Source organism: Rhinatrema bivittatum, chromosome 11 (genome assembly GCF_901001135.1).
Source record: "Rhinatrema bivittatum chromosome 11, aRhiBiv1.1, whole genome shotgun sequence".
In the NCBI taxonomy this organism is placed as follows: domain Eukaryota; kingdom Metazoa; phylum Chordata; class Amphibia; order Gymnophiona; family Rhinatrematidae; genus Rhinatrema; species Rhinatrema bivittatum.
In genome coordinates this window covers 7578809-7597784 of record NC_042625.1, presented here as the reverse complement: position 1 = coordinate 7597784, position 18976 = coordinate 7578809, and the positions used below count along the sequence as shown (strand labels likewise).

Below are 18976 nucleotides of genomic sequence, written 5' to 3'. Positions count from 1 at the left end.
CCAATTGCTGGAAGAGAGAGATCACTACCGAGGGATCGAGTGACCACTCGTGCGGTTGGAAGACACGATTCAGTTTGTCTGCCAAGATATTGTGCACTCCCAGCAAGTAGGTGGCCCTGAGGTACATCGAGCAGGAGAGCGCTTCCGCCCAAATCTGCGCAGCTTCCTGACACAGAAGGAAGGAGCCAGTGCCTCCCTGTTTGTTGATGTACCACATGGCCACCTGATTGTCCGTCTGAATCAGGATGAAGTGATTTGATAGGCAATCCTGATCTGGAAGGAATACGACGAGTGAGGTTATCAAATTTGTGGATGATACAAAATTATTCAGAGTAGTTAAATCACAAGTGGACTGTGATACATTATAGGAGGACCTTGCAAGACTGGAAGATTAGGCATCCAAATGGCAGATGAAATTTAATTGGGACAAGTGCAAGGTGTTGCATATAGGGAAAAATAACCCTTGCTGTAGTTACACAATGTTAGGTTCCATACTAGGAGCTACCACCCAGGAAAAAGATCTAGGCATCATAGTGGATAATATTTTAAAATTGTTGGCTCAGTGTGCTGCAGCAATCAAAAAAGCAAACAGAATGTTAGGAATTATTAGGAAGGGAATGGTTAATAAAACGGAAAATGTCATAATGCCTCTATATTGCTCCATGGTGAGACCACACCTTGAATACTGTGTACAATTCTGTTCGCCGCATCTTAAAAAAGATATAGTTGCGATGGAGAAGGTACAGAGAAGGGCAACCAAAATGATAAAGGGGATGGAACAGCTCCCCTATGAGGAAAGGCTGAAGAGGTTGGGGCTGTTCAGCTTGGAGAAGAGACGGCTGAGGGGGGATATGATAGAGGTCTTTAAGATCATGAGAGGTCTTGAACAAGTAGATGTGGCTCGGTTATTTACACTTTCGAATAATAGAAGGACTAAGGGGCATTCCATGAAGTTAGCAAGTAGCACATTTAAGACTAATCGGAGAAAATTCTTTCACTCAACGCACAATAAAGCTCTGGAATTTGTTGCCAGAGGATGTGGTTAGTGCAGTTAGTGTAGCTGGGTTCAAAAAAGGTTTGCATAAGTTCTTGGAGGAGAAGACCATTAACGGCTATTAATCAAGTTTACTTAGGGAATACCCACTGCTATTAATTGCATCAGTAGCATGGGATCTTCTTAGTGTTTGGGTAATTGCCAGGTTCTTGTGGCCTGGTTTGGCCTCTGTTGGAAACAGGATGCTGGGCTTGATGGACCCTTGGTCTGACCCAGCATGGCAATTTCTTATGTTCTTATGCTCTGAGAGCATATCGCATTGCTCGAAGCTCCAGGAAATTAATCTGGTGTTTGGCTTCCTCTGGAGACCAAGATCCTTGTGTCTGTAGATCGTTCACATGAGCTCCCCAGCCGAGGTTGGAAGCATCGGCGGTGAGAATGAGTTGAGGATCTGGTAGGGCAGTCCCTGGAGGAGATTGTTCTGATCTTTCCACCAGGCAATAGACAGACGGAGTGCGTCGGTGATGTGGACAATGGTTGACAGAGGCTTAGTCGCTTGAATCCATTGTGACCTCAGAGTCCAATGCATGACTCTCATGGCCAGGCGGGCTATTCTCTAAGTAAACTTGATTAATAGCAGTTAATGGACTTCTTCTCCAAGAACTTATCCAAACCTTTTTTGAACCCAGCTACAGTAAATGCACTAACCACATCCTCTGGCAACGAATTCCAGAGCTTTATTGTGCGTTGAATGAAAAATAATTTTCTCCAATTAGTCTTAAATGTGCTACTTGCTAACTTCATGGAATGCCCCCTAGTCCTTCTATTATTCGAAAGTGTAAATAACCAATTCACATCTACTCATTCAAGACCTCTATCATATCTCCCCCTCAGCCTAACCCTAACCTCTTCAGCCTTTCCTCGTAGGGAAGCTGTTCCATCCCCTTTATCATTTTGGTTGCCCTTCTCTGTACCTTCTCCATCGCAACTATATCTTTTTTGAGATGCGGCGACCAGAATTGTACACAGTATTGTACAAACACTTGAAAGGCACCCTCACTTAACCTGGTGTGCCTCCCGCATCCCTTCAGTATATAGAGTATCAAAGTAGAATAATACTAGCAATGAATCAAGCAAGATAAAGGTAAACCGGTAGATATAGTATACTTGGATTTTCAGAAGGCGTTTGACAAAGTTCCTCATGAGAGGCTTCTAGGAAAAGTAAAAAGTAAAAAGTCATGGAATAGGTGGCAATGTCCTTTCGTGGATTGCAAACTGGCTAAAAGACAGGAAACAGAGAGTAGGATTAAATGGGCAATTTTCTCAGTGGAAGGGAGAGGACAGTGGAGTGCCTCAGGGATCTGTATTGGGACCCTTACTTTTCAATATATTTATAAATGATCTGGAAAGAAATACGACGAGTGAGATAATCAAATTTGCAGATGACACAAAATTGTTCAGAGTAGTTAAATCACAAGCAGATTGTGATAAATTGCAGGAAGACCTTCTGAGACTGGAAAATTGGGCATCCAAATGGCAGATGAAATTTAATGTGGATAAGTGAAAGGTGATGCATATAGGGAAAAATAACCCATGCTATAATTACACAATGTTGGGTTCCATATTAGGTGCTACAACCCAAGAAAGAGATCTAGGTGTCATAGTGGATAACACATTGAAATCGTCGGTACAGTGTGCTGCGGCAGTCAAAAAAGCAAACAGAATGTTGGGAATTATTAGAAAGGGAATGGTGAATAAAACGGAAAATGTCATAATGCCTCTGTATCGCTCCATGGTGAGACCGCACCTTGAATACTGTGTACAATTCTGGTCACCGCATCTCAAAAAAGATATAATTGCGATGGAGAAGGTACAGAGAAGGGCTACCAAAATGATAAGGGGAATGGAACAACTCCCCTATGAGGAAAGACTAAAGAGGTTAGGACTTTTCAGCTTGGAGAAGAGACGACTGAGGGGGGATATGATAGAGGTGTTTAAAATCATGAGAGGTCTAGAACGGGTAGATGTGAATCGGTTATTTACTCTTTCGGATAGTAGAAAGACTAGGGGACACTCCATGAAGTTAGCATGGGGCACATTTAAAACTAATCTGAGAAAGTTCTTTTTTACTCAACGCACAATTAAACTCTGGAATTTGTTGCCAGAGAATGTGGTTCGTGCAGTTAGTATAGCTGTGTTTAAAAAAGGATTGGATAAGTTCTTGGAGGAGAAGTCCATTACCTGCTATTAAGTTCACTTAGAGAATAGCCACTAACATTAGCAATGGTTACATGGAATAGACTTAGTTTTTCGGTACCTGCCAGGTTCTTATGGCCTGGATTGGCCACTGTTGGAAACAGGATGCTGGGCTTGATGGATCCTTGGTCTGACCCAGTATGGCATTTTCTTATGTTCTTATGTAAGAACAGAACTGCAAAAACATATAAACAAGTAACTTACTTTCTTAGTATGGTGCAATAACAACCTGAATATGTGCGCATGGACTTTTGAAATACAGATCTCCATGTTACCCACTCTTCATCCCTGGGTGGGCGTCTGGACTGATCCATGGTACTACAGTAACAAAAATTATCAGGTAGAACCAATTTTCTTTTCCCTGTACGTACCCGGATCAGTCCAGACCATGGGATGTACCAAAGCTTCCCTAAACTGGGTGGGACCGTGCGAGTCCCGCGCACAGTATGCCACTGCCAAATCCCCAGAAGCCTGAACATCCAACCGATAGTGGCGAGCAAATGTGTGGAGCGTCTTCCAAGTAGCCGCTCTGCAAATCTCCTGAGGCGATACCAACTGGCATTCGGCCCACGAAGCTGCCTGAGAGCGGATAGAATGGGCCTTCAAGCCCTCTGGAGTAGGTCTGCCTTTGCAAATGTATGCAGAGGAAATGGCTTCTCTGAACCATCTTGTAATCGTAGTTTTAGATGCCTTATGACCCTTCCTGGGGATGCTCCATAGGACAAATAAATGATCTGTGAGTCTGAAAGAGTTTGTGACTTCCAAGTAACATAACAAGGATCGCCAAACATCTAACTGAAGAAGCTCTCGCGAGTGTTGTACATCGTTCAACAAATTAGGAAAGGCCGGAAGCTCAACTGATTGACTTAAATGAAAAGAGGATACCACTTTAGGCAAAAAGATGGAACAATTCGAAGAGACACCCCCGAATCAGAGATCCTCAAAAAAGGTTCCCTACAAGAGAGCCTGTAATTCAGAAATTCTGCGAGCTGAGCATATAGCCATCAAAAACACAGTCTTCAAAAACACCGTTTTAAGGGGTTCAAATGGCGGATCACACAATACGCGAAGAACCAAATTCAAATGCTTCAAATGCCTTACTCCGAGGAAACGCACCACATCTGGATGAGACGCCACCGAGCTACCAACCAAAGTGCCTCTGGCCGCCACCTGTACATGGGAGTTAAAAGACAAGCCCTTGGCTAAATCATTCTGCAAAAAGGCTAACATCTGAGCAATCGTAGCATGTCGGGGAAGAATATCTCGCTCATGACACCATGTCTCAAAAACTCTCCACACTCTAATATACGAGAGAGAGGTAGATGTTTTTCTGGCTTGAAGCAGAGTAGTGATAACTTCCTCAGAGTATCCTTTCTTCCTTAATCTCCTCCTTTCAAAAGCCAGGTCGCTAGACAAAAGCGATCTGCCTGGTCGAAATATATAGGCCCTTCATGAAGAAGATATATTTTATTTTATTTAACAGCTTTTTTATACAGACATTAGAGGGCACATCATATCGGTTTACATCTGAACAAAAGGTGGAAAATACAAAAAACAGGGAGGGGGAAAGGGGAGCAACAAGAGTAACAATTTGCAACAAAGGTGCTGCAGTTAGAAGGAGGCTCTATATGTGAGCCTGAAAAGTTGAAACTAAAGGGTTAAAGATATTTACATAGTGCTTAGGGCGCTGAGGGTTAACTGCAAGGTGAGGAGGTGAAGGTAGCAGTGGTAAAGGGAACTAGTCAGGATATGCCTGGTGGAAAAGCCAAGTTTTCAGTATTTTTCTGAATTTGTATGGGCAGGGCTCGAGGCAGAGGTTTGTCGGTAGAGCATTCCAGTGAGTGGGGCCAGCAATTGATAGGGCACGGTCCCCTTGTTGATGTGAGGCGGGCTTTTTTGAGGGGTGGGATGTGTAGTGTACCTTTACGGTTTGTCCTGGTTGGGCGGGAGGAGTGTGTGAATCTGAAGGGTTTGCTGAGCCAGGAGGAGTTGCTTTTGTGGATGGATTTGTGTATGATGGTGAGGTCTTGAATAGGATGCGTGATGGGATGGGGAGCCAGTGGAGGTCTTTTAGGAGGGGGGGGAGTTATGTGGTCTGATTTGCGTGCGTTCATGATTATTCTGGCGGTGGCGTTCTGTAACATTTGAAGGGGTTTGATAGAGGAGAAGGGAAGGCCTAGGTACAGTGAGTTGCAGTAGTCCAGTTTGGAAACTAGGGTGGCTTGGATGACTGTTTTGAGGTCATGAGTATGGAGTAGGGATTTGAGCTTTAAGACTTTGAGCTTATAGAAGCCTTCTTTTAGGACGGAGTTGATGTGTTTTTTTAGGTTTAGGTGTGGATCAATTAGAACACCTAGGTTTCGTACTGGAAGTTGTAAGGCGAAGGTACTGGCAGCAGAGTCGTTGGGAGATGGGAGTTTGTAAGTTTGGTGGTTGTGGATGAGGAGGAGTTCAGTTTTTGTGGAATTAAGGGCAAGGTGTAAATTGGTGAGTAGGGAATTGATGGATGTGAGGCATTTCTCCCAATATTTTAGCGTAGTGGATAAGGATTCTTGTATTGGTATGATGATTTGAACATCATCTGCATAGAGGTAGAATTTGAGGCCAAGTTCAGATAGTAACTGACAGAGTGGCAGGAGGTAAATGTTAAATAGGGTGGAGGAGAGGGAGGAGCCTTGGGGGGACTCCTTGTGTGAGGGGGAAGTTTGTGGATTCTGAGTTGCCTAGTTTGACTGAGAAGTGTCTGTTAGCCAGGTAGGATTTGAACCAGAGGAGAGCTGTGCCGGAGATGCCAATGTCGATTAGACAGGAGATGAGCAGGTTGTGGCTAATCGTGTCGAAGGCTGCGGATATGACAAGGAAGGCAATGAAGAAGCTATGACCTTGTTCCAGGCCCGTGAGGAGGGTGTCAGTGAGGGAGAGTAGTAGTGTTTCGGTGCTCAAGTTCCTGCGAAAGCCAAATTGAGAGGGGTGAAGGATGTTGTTGTCTTCAAGGTAGTCCATGAGTTGGGAGTTCACCACCTTTTCCATGATTTTGGCGATGAGGGGGAGATTTGAAACGGGTCGGTAGTTGACCGGATCTTTGGGGTCTAGAGAGGGTTTTTTGATCAGGGGTTTGACAACTGCATGTTTTAAGGAATCAGGGACTGTACCAGTGGAGAGGGAGGAGTTAATGACGTCTGCTAGGGGTTTGGCAATGGTGTTGGGAATGGTTAGAAGGGTTTTAGTGGGGATAGTATCAGAGGGGTGTGAAGCTGGCTTGATTTTTTTGAGGATAGACTATTAACTTGGAGGATGTGAGGTCCATAGAGTCTAGTGTGGTGTTGGGAGTGGTGAGGTAGTTAGGAGACATTGGGGGGGGGGGGGTGTGAGGGTGAATCAGAGGAGGATGTTTGTAATTTTGTTATGGAAAAAGAGGGCGAGTTCCTCGTATTTCGTGTTGGCTTCATTGTCAGCGATGGTGGGGGGGTAGATTTGGTGAGGGAGGCAACATATCAGAAAAGGGCTTTGGGATTGTACATGTAATGGTGTATTTTGGCAGTGTAGTGGTCACATTTGGTTTTTTTAATAGAGATGCGGTAGGTGTGTAGGGAGGATTTGTAAGAGGTAGTGTGCTGCTGGGTTGGGTCTTTACGCCAGATTCTCTCTTTCAGTCTGAGGTTGTGTTTCAAATTTGGTGCAATTCTGCGGTGTACCATGATTTTTTGTTTGAGGGAGTAAGAACATAAGAACATAAGAAAATGCCATACTGGGTCAGACCAAGGGTCCATCAAGCCCAGCATCCTGTTTCCAACAGTGGCCAATCCAGGTCATAAGAACCTGGCAAGTACCCAAAAACTAAGTCTATTCCATGTTACCATTGCTAATGGCAGTGGCTATTCTCTAAGTGAACTTAATAGCAGGTAATGGACTTCTCCTCCAAGAACTTATCCAATCCTTTTTTAAACACAGCTATACTAACTGCACTGACCACATCCCCTGGTAACAAATTCCAGAGTTTAATTGTGCGTTGAGTAAAAAAGAACTTTCTCCGATTAGTTTTAAATGTGCCCCATGCTAACTTCATGGAGTGCCCCCTAGTCTTTCTACTATCCGAAAAGAGTAAATAACCGATTCACATCTACCCGTTCTAGACCTCTCATGATTTTAAACACCTCTATCATATCCCCCCTCAGTCGTCTCTTCTCCAAGCTGAAATGTCCTAACCTCTTTAGTCTTTCCTCGTAGGGAAGCTGTTCCATTCCCCTTATCATTTTGGTAGCCCTTCTCTGTACCTTCTCCATCGCAATTATATCTTTTTTGAGATGCGGCGACCAGAACTGTACACAGTATTCAAGGTGTGGTCTCACCATGGAGCGATACAGAGGCATTAGGGTGTTGCTTGCGAGTGATGAGAGGACATAGTTTGTTGGCTATGTCGAGTCTGCCAACATTGAGGTGGCGTAGACTGCGAGACTCTTCCGAATTCTTATGCTCATCTGGCGATGGTAGCAAGATAGTTTGGTTGAGATGGAAGTGAGAAACCACTTTGGGGAGGAAGGACGGGACTGTGCGTAACTGGATGGTTCCCGGGGTGAGTCTGAGGAACGGCTCCCGGCAGGACAGTGCTTGTAGCTCGGAGATACTACGGGCTGAACAGACTGCCACCAGGAAGGCTGTCTTCAATGTTAGCAGTTGGAGAGACAGGCCGCGAAGAGATCTGAAGAAGGCTCCTGCTAAGAAATCTAGGACCAGGTTGAGGTTCCAAAGAGGTACCGGCCACTTTAGGGGTGGTCGGATCTGCTTGACTCCTTTCAGAAAGCGGGAGACATCCGGGTGAGAGGCTAGGCTGCCGCGCTCTCTCTTGGCTCCGTAGCATGACAATGCGGCCACCTGTACCTTGATGGAGTTGAGAGACAATCCCTTCTGTAGTCCATTCTGCAGGAATTCCAAGATCACAGGAATTTTGACTGAGCATGGAACGATGTCACGGTCCTCACACCAGGTTTCGAATACTCTCCAAATCCTTATGTATGTTAGGGATGTGGAGAACTTGCATGCTCGGAGCAGGGTGTCAATTACTGCCCCTGAGTATCTGCTCTTCCTCAGGCAAGTCCTCTCAATGGCCAGGCCATAAGAGAGAATCGAGCTGGATCCTCGTGGAGGGTTGGTCCTTGTTGGAGCAGGTCTCTGTGTGGAGATAGCGGGAGGGGGCTCCCTGTCAGCAGCCTTCGCATGTCTGCGTACCACGGTCTTCTTGGCCGGTCCGGGGCCACTAGAAGTACTGGTCCCCTGTGGTGTTCTATCTTGTGGATGATTGCGCCCAATAGGGGCCACAGTGGGAAGGCGTATAAGAGAGTTTCCTGTGGCCAGGTCTGTACCAGGGCATCGATTCCCTGGGACTGAGGTTCCCACCTGCGGCTGAAGAAGCTGGGCACTTTTGTGTTGAACCGGTTTGCCAGGAGGTCCATGGTTGGTGTTCCCCAACGGTTTACTATCAATTGGAATGCTGTGGTCGAGAGCCTCCATTCTCCTGGGTCTAGACTTTCTCTGCTGAGGTAATCCGCAGTGACGTTGTCTTTCCCCGCGATGTGGACGGCCGAGATCTCTTGAAGGTTCGCTTCCGCCCATGACATTAGGGGGTCTATTTCCAGAGACACCTGTTGGCTTCTGGTTCCTCCCTGGCGATTGATGTATGCCACTGTTGTGGCGTTGACCGACATTACTGACTGATTTGTCTCTGAGTCTGTGACTGAACCGTAGGCAGGCTAGTCTGACTGCTCGGGCTTCTAGGCGATTGATGTTCCATCCCGACTCTTCTTTGTTCCATTGCCCCTGGGCGGTTAGCTCCTGGCAGTGTGCTCCCCATCCTCGTAGGCTGGCGTCCGTGGTGAGCAGGATCCAGATTGGTGAGGATAGTCTTACTCCCTGGCTCAGATGGCCTTCTTGTAGCCACCATCGTAGTTGGGTCCGAACTTTGTCCGGGAGATGAAGACATACGTTGTAGTTCTGGGACAGCGGATTCCATCATGACAGTGAGCGCTGTAAGGGTCTCATGTGAGCTCTTGCCCATGGCACTACTTCCAGTGTGGAAGCCATGAGGCTGAGGACTTGGAGGTAGTCCCATGCCGTGGGGCGAAGCTCGCGCAACAGGGTTAATAACTGGGTCATCAGTTTTGATCTCCTTGTCGGTGTCAGGATGACCATGTCTTGTTTGGTGTCGAATCGGACTCCCAAGTATTCTAGAGATTGGGAGGGCTGCAGACAGCTCTTGTTTGTGTTGACCACCCACCCGAGGCTCTCCAGTAGGGTTTAGACTGTTGGTCGCCTGGTGGCTTTCCTCTGGGAATTTCGCCCTGATCAGCCAATTGTCTAGATACGGGTGTACGAGGATTCCTTCCTTCCTCAGTGTTGCTGCAACTACTACCATGATCTTGGTGAACGTCCGGGGTGCAGTGGCTACCCGAATGGTAGTGCCCGGAACTGGTAGTGACGGTCCAGGATCGTGAAGCGTAGAAAATGCTGATGCTCTTGATGGATCGGAATGTGTAGGTAGGCTTCCGACAGATCCAAGGATGTAAGGAACTCTCCCGGTTGTATCACCCTTATTACAGAGCATAGGTTTTCCATGCGGAAGCGAGGAATCTTCAGGTGGCGGTTGACTGACTTGAGGTCCAGGATGGGCAGGAACGTTTCTTCTTTCTTGGGAATGATAAAGTAGATGGAATAATGTCCAGTATTTATTTGTTGTGCGGGCACCGGTATTATAGCCTCTAAGGCTAGCAATCTGGTCAGAGTAGCTTCCACTGCCATCCTCTTGGAAGAGTCGTGGCAGGGGGGATTCCACAAATTTGTCCGGAGGGAGGTGGGGGAAATCCAGGTAATATCCCTCTCGAATGATGGCTAGGACCCACTTGTCCGAAGTTATCTCAACCCATCTTTCATAGAATAGGGCAAGTCTGCACCCTATGGCTTCTTCCTTTCGATGGATCGGCCAATTTTCATTGTGGGGTGCGGATGGGGCCAGGGCCCGAGCCGGCTCCCCTTTTGTTGTGCTTGTTCCTAAAGGACTGGCTCCTGCCTACGGGGCGAGCCACTTGATATGTGCTTCTATATGGGTTGAAGCACAGAGATCCTCTGTCCTCCGGTAGCCGCGGTAGTGGGGATTCGCCCCATTTGTTGGCTAGTTTCTCTAGTTTGCTTCCAAAAAGGAGAGTCCCCTTGAAGGGCATCCTTGTGAGTCTCGTTTTGGAAGATGCGTCGGCCGACCAGTTTCGGAGCCAGAGTTGCCTTCTGGCTGCCCCTGCTGATGACACTCCTCTAGCTGCGGTGCGCACCAGATCAGAAGCGGTATCCGCGAGGAATGATACTGCTGGTTCCAGGGCTTCCCCAGGAGTGTTGTTTCTAGACTGTGATAAGCAGGCACATGTCACCACGGCGCAGCAGGCCGTGATCTGTAGAGACATAGCGGAGACATCAATAGACCGTTTGAGAATGGATTCCAGATGTCTGTCTTGAGCATCCTTGAGTGCTGCTCCTCCCTCAACTGGGATAGTAGTGCGCTTCGAGACCGCACAGACCATGGCATCCACTTTCGGACATGCCAGGAGATCTTTGGCAGTTGGGTCCAGAGGGTACATGGCTGCCAGGGCACGCCCCCCTTTGAACATAGTCTCCGGTGCATCCCATTCCAGGTCAATTAGCTGCTAGACGGTTTGTAATAGTGGGAAATGACGGGAGGTCTGACGGAGTCCCTCTAGTAGGGGATTCGTCTTAGGTTCCCCCCGAGGCACTTGTGCCTGGGATAGCGAGCTCTTTCAAGCTGTGTGTGACCAGGTCTGGAATCTCGTCCTTGGTGAAGAAGTGCCTCATGGTTCGGTGGGACTTTGTCCCTGGAGGGAGCTCCCCTTCCTCCAGTGGTTCTGATTCCCCATCTGAGTTCTCAGTGTCCCCGAAGGTGGGGCTTCTGGGTGTTGGAATCACTTCCCTGGGCACAGAGGGTCCCGGGATGTTGAGGTCCTCTGGCCGAGGTTGTGGCCGCATTATTGGAGGCCCCGGTTGCACGTGGACAAAGGTATGCAGGACTTTGAAGAATTCCACCCAGGAGATAGTTGCTGGGTCTAAATTAAGGGGCGCTGTGTCCCTGGGGAGCCCCGTTTGAGGGAGGGTCCCGCAGGGAGACGCCAGGTCCGGCGAAATGTTTGAGAACCTGGAACCCAGTACCGGCTGGGGATGGCCATGGGCTGGATCCCCCAGGGCCTCCTCGCAATGTATACCCAGGACCGTGGCCTCCTCATGCTGTGCAACTCTAATGTGGCATGCTGGGCAAAGGCCCTGAGCATTGAGCTTCTTTTCCGATGGTGCCATGGCTTATGCGTGCAAAATAAAGGGCCCAGATGGCTTAGTTATGCGCTCCAGTGCGTTGAAGTTGTGCGCATAGGCTTGGTACGCGCTCAGAGAGAAGTGCGCGCTGTTGTGTGCACAAATCGAAGTTATGCGCCCGGCACAGTAAGCGCATGGCTATGCGTATCGTTTGTGCGCACGGTACTAGGGCACACGTTGTGCGCACAAGGTATTTGTGCACATGGCTCGGGGCGGCGGACAGGGCGGCGAACAAATCAAAATGGTGACGGCGACCACCTCGGAGGGTCTACACATGGGAGGACCCTCGGATCTAACCGGGGTCTAGCCCTGCTAGGGCAGATCAAACCGGTGGCACTGGTCCCAGCTGGCGACCTGTGCGACTCCTCAAGCTTCGGAGACTGGAGACTTTTAAATAGATTTCTACCTTACCCTGTCTTGGCGTTTCCCGGTCTCATTCCGGGCGGTCTCCGGCTGCGGGGGGAGAGGGAATATACCTTCACCGCCGCGCTCGAAGTTGCACCTGCTGCCTCTCAGCCTCACCCAATGTCGGGAGCTAGGTCCCCGCCGAGGGTCGGCCGCTGAACCGAGGTTTACCTCCGAGGGATCGAGGAAATCACCTCGGGAATTCTCAACTAGGGGAGGGTCCCAATGGGTGTCACCGCAGGAGAGCGGGGCTCGTCTGTAGAGGTAAGATTTCTTCTTATTTTGGTTTTGTTTGCTAAATTACTCTAACGCTGTGCTAGCGTGCATAGAGTCCTGAACTGCTATGGAGACGGAAAATACTGAGGAGCTGCACTTCCTGCAGGGGTATATGTACTAGGGCTGACAGCAGTTGGAGACGGATCAGATTTCAATCTGACATCAGGAGTACATATTACCCATTGGTCCTGAGTCCATCTGCTACACACTAGGAAATTTTCGATTTTTTTTTTTTTTAAAGCTGAAGCTTGGCACGAGGTAAGAGAGGGACCAGACCACCGGTAATCTCTTCCCCAGCTCCTTACCTGACTGGAGCCCCGCAGGGTTACCAACCCCAGCTCCAATAACCTGCCACCAGAGGGGATGACCCCGCAGGATCTAACAACCCCCTGGGAGAATTGGGAAACACTCCCTGCTGCAGAAGACCTTTTATTTATTTTTTTTTAAACTTGCTTGATTCAAAACTTTATATAGCTAGTTCACTTAATTCAAGGGATAGCTTACACCCCAGAAACAGGGCAAGACTGCAGGGGGTCTTGCCCTGTTTCTGCTGGAGACAGAGAAATACTGAAGGGATGCAGGAGGCACACCAGGTTAAGTGAGGGTGCCTTTCAAGTTTTTCTCTGTCTCCACCTGCTGGAAGGGAGGCATAACCCATGGTCTGGACTGAGCTGGGTATGTACAGGGAAACATTCATACCCACAGAGGACTTTGAAACCTTACTGAGACTTGCAAGACCATGCAATTCTGAAAGCTCCAGTAATATGCAAAGATCAAGTTTGTGCCATAAAATAGTAATGCAAAGGTTAAAACATGGAGCTGTGAATCCCAATGTTAACTCCACCTCTCTTCTCCACTCACTGTATGACCTGAAGCAAATCACTTAAACTCTCCATGATCAAACTTAAATTCCTTTGGACAGCTATATGGATTATCCTATACAACATGTACACTGATGTCTTTATGAAAACAATATAATTATGTGCTAAGATCACAAGCACATGGTCACAAGATAACTATATCTGCACAATTCCAGTCAGATTACAGCTGCAACACAATGAAGTCTTAACTAATGTTCTCAAGTAAACAGAGTTGGATAAAAATATACTTAAGATTCAGAGCTTACTCAAGAGTCCATCTCAGTTAAATCTCACCTCTGCTTTGCCTCCTGAATTCTTTTCTTTACATCTGCCTCTCTACGAAGTGTTATCGCTGTATTCTGCACCTGACGAAGGGTCACCTACAGATGCAAAAAATTCTATTAAGCACAACAGTAAATCCTTGGAGTTAACATATATAACTTTGTATGATTAGAAATGCAAGGCATATGGAACTGGTGTCACATACCTTTCCACCAGGTATGCACGCAGAAAAATGTGTTGGCTCATTTGCCATTTTAATTCAACTTTGATTCCCAGGTTCATTCATTTTATATCATTTCATTCATTTCCATGAAAGTCAACGAGGAAAGTAATGCATCTTATTTTGGACTAATACCGGGTTTTTCTATCTAATTTTCATAAAACTTGTAACCATTAGCAGCAAAGGAAGAAGCATTCCAAGACATCAACAACTTTACAAAGCAGCACCAAGAGTGGCAGAAATACCCCAAGGCGCCATGAGAGAGGCAAAGTATCACAGAGACAGTGGCATGAGCACCTCATGGCACCATGAAAATGGGAAAGCAGCACTAACAGTAGCAGGAACACCCTAAAGCATAGAGAGGGGCAGAGCATCACAAATATTGATCTGACACCAGAGAAAATTCTGGAAAGGTCCATAGTGATCCTGACGTGTGAACTGGTTATTGGGCCTAGATGTAGAATCAAAAGACTAACTGAACATCTAGTAATTGAAACTTGGTGAACTTCCTATCTCTGGGTAGGATGAATACAGAGGAAATCTCTACAGAAGGCCTTTAGCAGTTGACATTTTCCCTACGGTATCAGTTGGAAGAAGGGGGGAGTATTCAGGTTTAGAGACTAACATCCCCTTTGCTGAGGCAGATTCTTGTATTGGAAGACACGGTCCCCAGCATGCATATTTCCCCAGAAAGCAACAAGAAAGGAGCAGAGTAGCAGGAGTACAGCCATCAACACCTCAAATCACTGAGTGCCAAGGAGTAAGCAGTTATCACATTAATATTACAAAACAGAAACAAGATAAAGCAAAGCTGCTTACCTATAATAGGTGTTCTCCATGGACAGCATAACAATCAGCCACACAACATGGGTTACGTCATCCAACAGAGCAGAGTTGGGCTTTTTCTCAGTTCAAAAAGTTTTAGTTTCACTTTCTAAGGAAGTGTGCAAGTTCCTGTGCTTGCATCGCAGCATACCCTCTCGTCAGTCTGTTCCATAGCTGAAAACAATTTCCCAGGAAGGAGGAAGGGACTGTGTCGCTGTTGCTGACTACAGAGATCACCTGTTACAAATAAACAACTTTGCTTTCTCTGTGGATAAGCATCACAATTACACACTGCAACCCGTATCACTTGGCAGAAGTTGAAACATTTTACATGAATATGCTTAGCACAGATTGACTGAACATGCTGTTCGTATGTGATTCTTGATCTAGACAGTAACGTTGTGTAAACATGTGGACTGTAGACTACGTTGCTGCTTTATAGATATCCTGATTGATGCTGAGTTAAGGTGCTCTATTGTGTTGGCAACTTTTTGTATGTGGTGAGCTTTCACTGGCTATGCAATGCTGCAGCCTATTAATCTGCAACAATGAGATATATATTGCAACACTACCTTTGGTAAGAACTTTGGACGAGTTCTTAGCCTCACTATTTTTGAATATCTGGGTGTACGGAGGATACGTGAGGAGCGCTTGAGTTCACTTACTCTTCGTGCAGAAGTTATGGCAATTGAAAATATAGTTTTCCCATGTGACAAACTTCATGTCCATTGGAGCCACAGGTTCATAAGGTTTTCTCATAAACTGCTGTAAGACTATATTTTGGTCCCACTGAAGTGATGGGGTTCTTGTTGGAGGATGTAGATTGTAAAGGCATTTCATGAATTTTGCTATTAGTGGTTCTCGGGAAATAAGCTGTCCTTTTTCACCATGGTGATATGCAGCAATGGCACTTAAATGAACTCTTCTTCAATTTGATTTCAGTCCAGAGTTAACAGCTAGAACAGAACATGAGAAGGAAGTCTGTTTTTTTGTTGACACCAATTTGAAAATCTCTTCCCTTTGCAGTTATATGATTTTCTTGTAGCCAGTTTCCTTGCTGCTAACAGAATATCTGTTACTTCTTATGGTAGCTGTAGGTCTATTATTCGGCATGGAATATCCATGCTGTTAACGCTAGTGACTGGAGATTTGAAGAACCGGTTTTTCATACTGAGTGAGAAGGGTTGGAAAAATTGGTAATCTGATTGATGGTGCTTGGGCTAGTCTGTGTAGCTATGGTAAAACTTTGACAGGGCCAAAATAGTGCTATTAGAATCATAGTTCTGTTTTTGTAAACAGCAGTGTTGGTAGGAAAACATATGTTAGTCCCTTATTCTACGGAATAAGAAATGCATCTTTTGCTTCTGAATTCTGGAATGGTCTTCTTGAGCAAAACTGTGGTAGTTTGTGATATGGAGATGCAAAAAGGTCCAGTACAGGTTTTCCCTACTGGGATGAGTAGTGGATGCATGGAACAGCCTCCCAGTGGAGGTGGTGGATTCATAAGAACAAGCCATACTGGTCAGACCAAGGGTCCATCAAGCCCAGCACATCCTGTTTCCAACAGTGGCCAATCCAGGCCATAAGAACCTGGCAAGTACCCAAAAACTAAGTCTATTCCATGTTACCATTGCTAGCAATAGCAGTGGCTATTTTCTAAGTCAGCTTAATTAATAGCAGGTAATGGACTTCTCCTCCAAGAACTTATCCAATCCTTTTTTAAACACAGCTATACTAACTGCACTAACCACATCTTCTGGCAACAAATTCCAGAGTTTAATTGTGCGTTGAGTGGAAAAGAACTTTCTCCGATTAGTTTTAAATGTGCCACATGCTAACTTCATGGAGTGCCTCCTAGCCTTTCTATTATCCAAAAGAGTGAAAAACTGATTCACATCTACCCATTCTAGACCTCTCATGATTTTAAACACCTCTATCATATCCCCCCTCAGCCATCTCTTCTCCAAGCTGAAAAGTCCTAACCTCTTTAGTCTTTCCTCATAGGGGAGCTGTTCCATTCCCTTTATCATTTTGGTTGCCCTTCTCTGTACCTTCTCCATCGCAATTATATCTTTTTTGAGGTGTGGCGACCAGAATTGTACACAGTATTCAAGGTGCGGTCTCACCATGGAGCGAAACAGAGGCATTATGACATTTTCCGTTTTATTCACCATTCCCTTTCTAATAATTCCCAACATTGTTTGCTTTTTTGACTGCCGCAGCACACTGAACAGACGATTTCAATGTGTTATCCACTATGATGCCTAGATCTCTTTCTTGGGTAGTAGCACCTAATATGGAACCTAAATTTGTGTAACTATAGCATGGGTTATTTTTCCCTAAATGCATCACCTTGCACTTATCCACATTAAATTTCATCTGCCATTTTGATGTCCAATTTTCCAGCCTCACAAAGTCTTCCTGCAATTTATCACAATCTGCTTGTGATTTAACTACTCTGAACAATTTTGTGTCATCTGCAAATTTGATTACCTCACTTGTCGTATTTCTTTCCAGATCATTTATAAATATATTTAAAAGTAAGGGTCCCAATACAGATCCCTGAGGCACTCCACTGCCCACACCCTTCCACTGAGAAAATTGTCCATTTAATCCTACTCTCTGTTCCTGTCTTTCAAAAATTGTTTCTGAATTCAAGAAAGCATGGGATAAATACAGAGGATCTCTTAAGGAGTTATGGGAATTGTAAAGCTAAATTAGTTGGGTGGATGGGCAGACTAGACGGGCCATATGGTCTTTTTCTGCCATAATTCTATGGAAAGACTGGATCACCATATTTTAAGAACCTAAGAACATAAAATGCCATACTGGGTCAGACCAAGGGTCCATCAAGCCCAGCATCCTGTTTCCAACAGTGGCCAATCTTTGATTGCTTCCATAGGTGCTTTATCTCCAAATATACTATGTACAGGTGACAGTCTATCTACTATTTTCTCATGTACATATTTTCCTTTGGCTAAATGCTTTGAATCAAGCTAGTCTTTCTGTCAATATAGCTAAAGCTGAAATTCGTGAGGCAGTATAGGAAAATTGGTTCTTACCTGCTAATTTCCATTCCTGTAGTACCACAGATCAGTCCAAACTCCTGGTTTATTCATCCCATGCCAGCAGATGGAGACAGAGAAAGTAAAACTGACACTGCTTCAAATACCCTGGTGCCACCTGCAGTTCCTCAGTATTCACCTGTACACAAGCTAAGTGCCATACCAAAACAGACATTCAAAACCTTGTATAACAAAACTTGTATAAAACTAGTATAAAAGAACTTGGTAAAGAAGTCTTCTGCTATGTCAAAAATACAATAGCTGAGTGGACAAATCTCCACCTCCATAAATTGGGTGGGCTCTGGACTGATCCGTGGTACTACAGGAACGGAAATTATCAGGTAAGAACCAATTTTCCTTTCCCTGAACGTATCCAGATCAGTCCAGACTCCTGGGATGTACCAAAGCTCCCTAACCAGGGTGGGACCTGGAGAGTCCCGCTGCAAGACACTCTCACCAAAAGATCGAGCTATTGGATCCCCCACATCTAGCCAATAGTGTCTCGCAATATGCAGCGATTTCCAAGTTGCCGCTCTACAAATTTCCTGAGGAGAAACCAACTGAGTTTCAGCCCAAGAGGTCGCCTGCGATCAAGTAGAGTGAGCTCTCAAACCTTCCAGCACTTGTCAACCCCTTGAGAATGTATGTAGAGCCAATGGCTTCCTTAAGCCACCTTGCAATGGAAGTCTTGGAAGCCTGGGTACCCTTTTTCGGACCACTCCACAAAATAAAAAGGTGATCAAACCTCTTAAAATCATTTGTGACCTTGAGATATTACAACAAAGCTCTACGGATGTCTAACTTCCGAAGTACCCGTTCATTTGGCTCAGAAACTCTCAAGTCCAGCAAGGCCAGCAGCTCCACTGTCTGAGATGAAAAGCGGAAACCATCTTCGGAAGAAAAGATGGCACAGTCTGCAACGAAACACCTGCTTCCAAAACCTGAAGAAATGGATTGAGACACGAAAAAGCTTGCAACTCAGAAATTCTCCTTGCAGAGCAGATAGCTACCAGGAAAACAGCCTTCAAAGTCAAATCCTTGAGGGTCGCTCTGCGAATAGATTCAAAAGGAACATCACACAAAGTCCTAAGAACGAAACTGAGATTCCAAGAAGGACAAATCCTGCGCACAGGACGACAAATTTTTGACTCCTCGAAAAACTTTGACCACATCAGGGTGAGAAGATAGCCGGTACCCATCCACCTTCCTTCCTAAGGAAGCCAAGGTTGCCACTTGCACTCTTAGCGAGCTGAAAGAGGCCACTGACTAACCCATCCTGGAGGAACAACAAGATGTGAGGCCGTGAAGAACGTAAAGCTTGAATTCCTTTAGACACACACCAGGACTCAAAAATCTTCCAGACTCGCACATAGGATAAGGAGGTAGACTTTCGTCTCGCTTGGAGAAGGATAGTAATAACTGCTTCCGAATA

The 18976-nt window shown here is 45.9% G+C and overlaps 1 protein-coding gene across 15 annotated transcripts in view; it reads right to left on the bottom strand.

Moving 5' to 3' along the window:
- The window catches only part of MORC2 (MORC family CW-type zinc finger 2), a 418351-nt gene that overhangs the window by 173255 nt on the left and 226120 nt on the right, over nucleotides 1-18976 (bottom strand). For all 15 annotated transcript variants that reach the window (XR_003859131.1, XM_029619027.1, XM_029619026.1 and 12 more), the window contains one exon: nucleotides 13447-13532. Coding sequence is in view for 14 of the 15 variants with exons in the window: in XM_029619027.1 (XP_029474887.1) it covers nucleotides 13447-13532 (86 nt within the window). In the remaining variant the exon portion in view is untranslated. The remainder of the gene's footprint in view (nucleotides 1-13446; nucleotides 13533-18976) is intronic.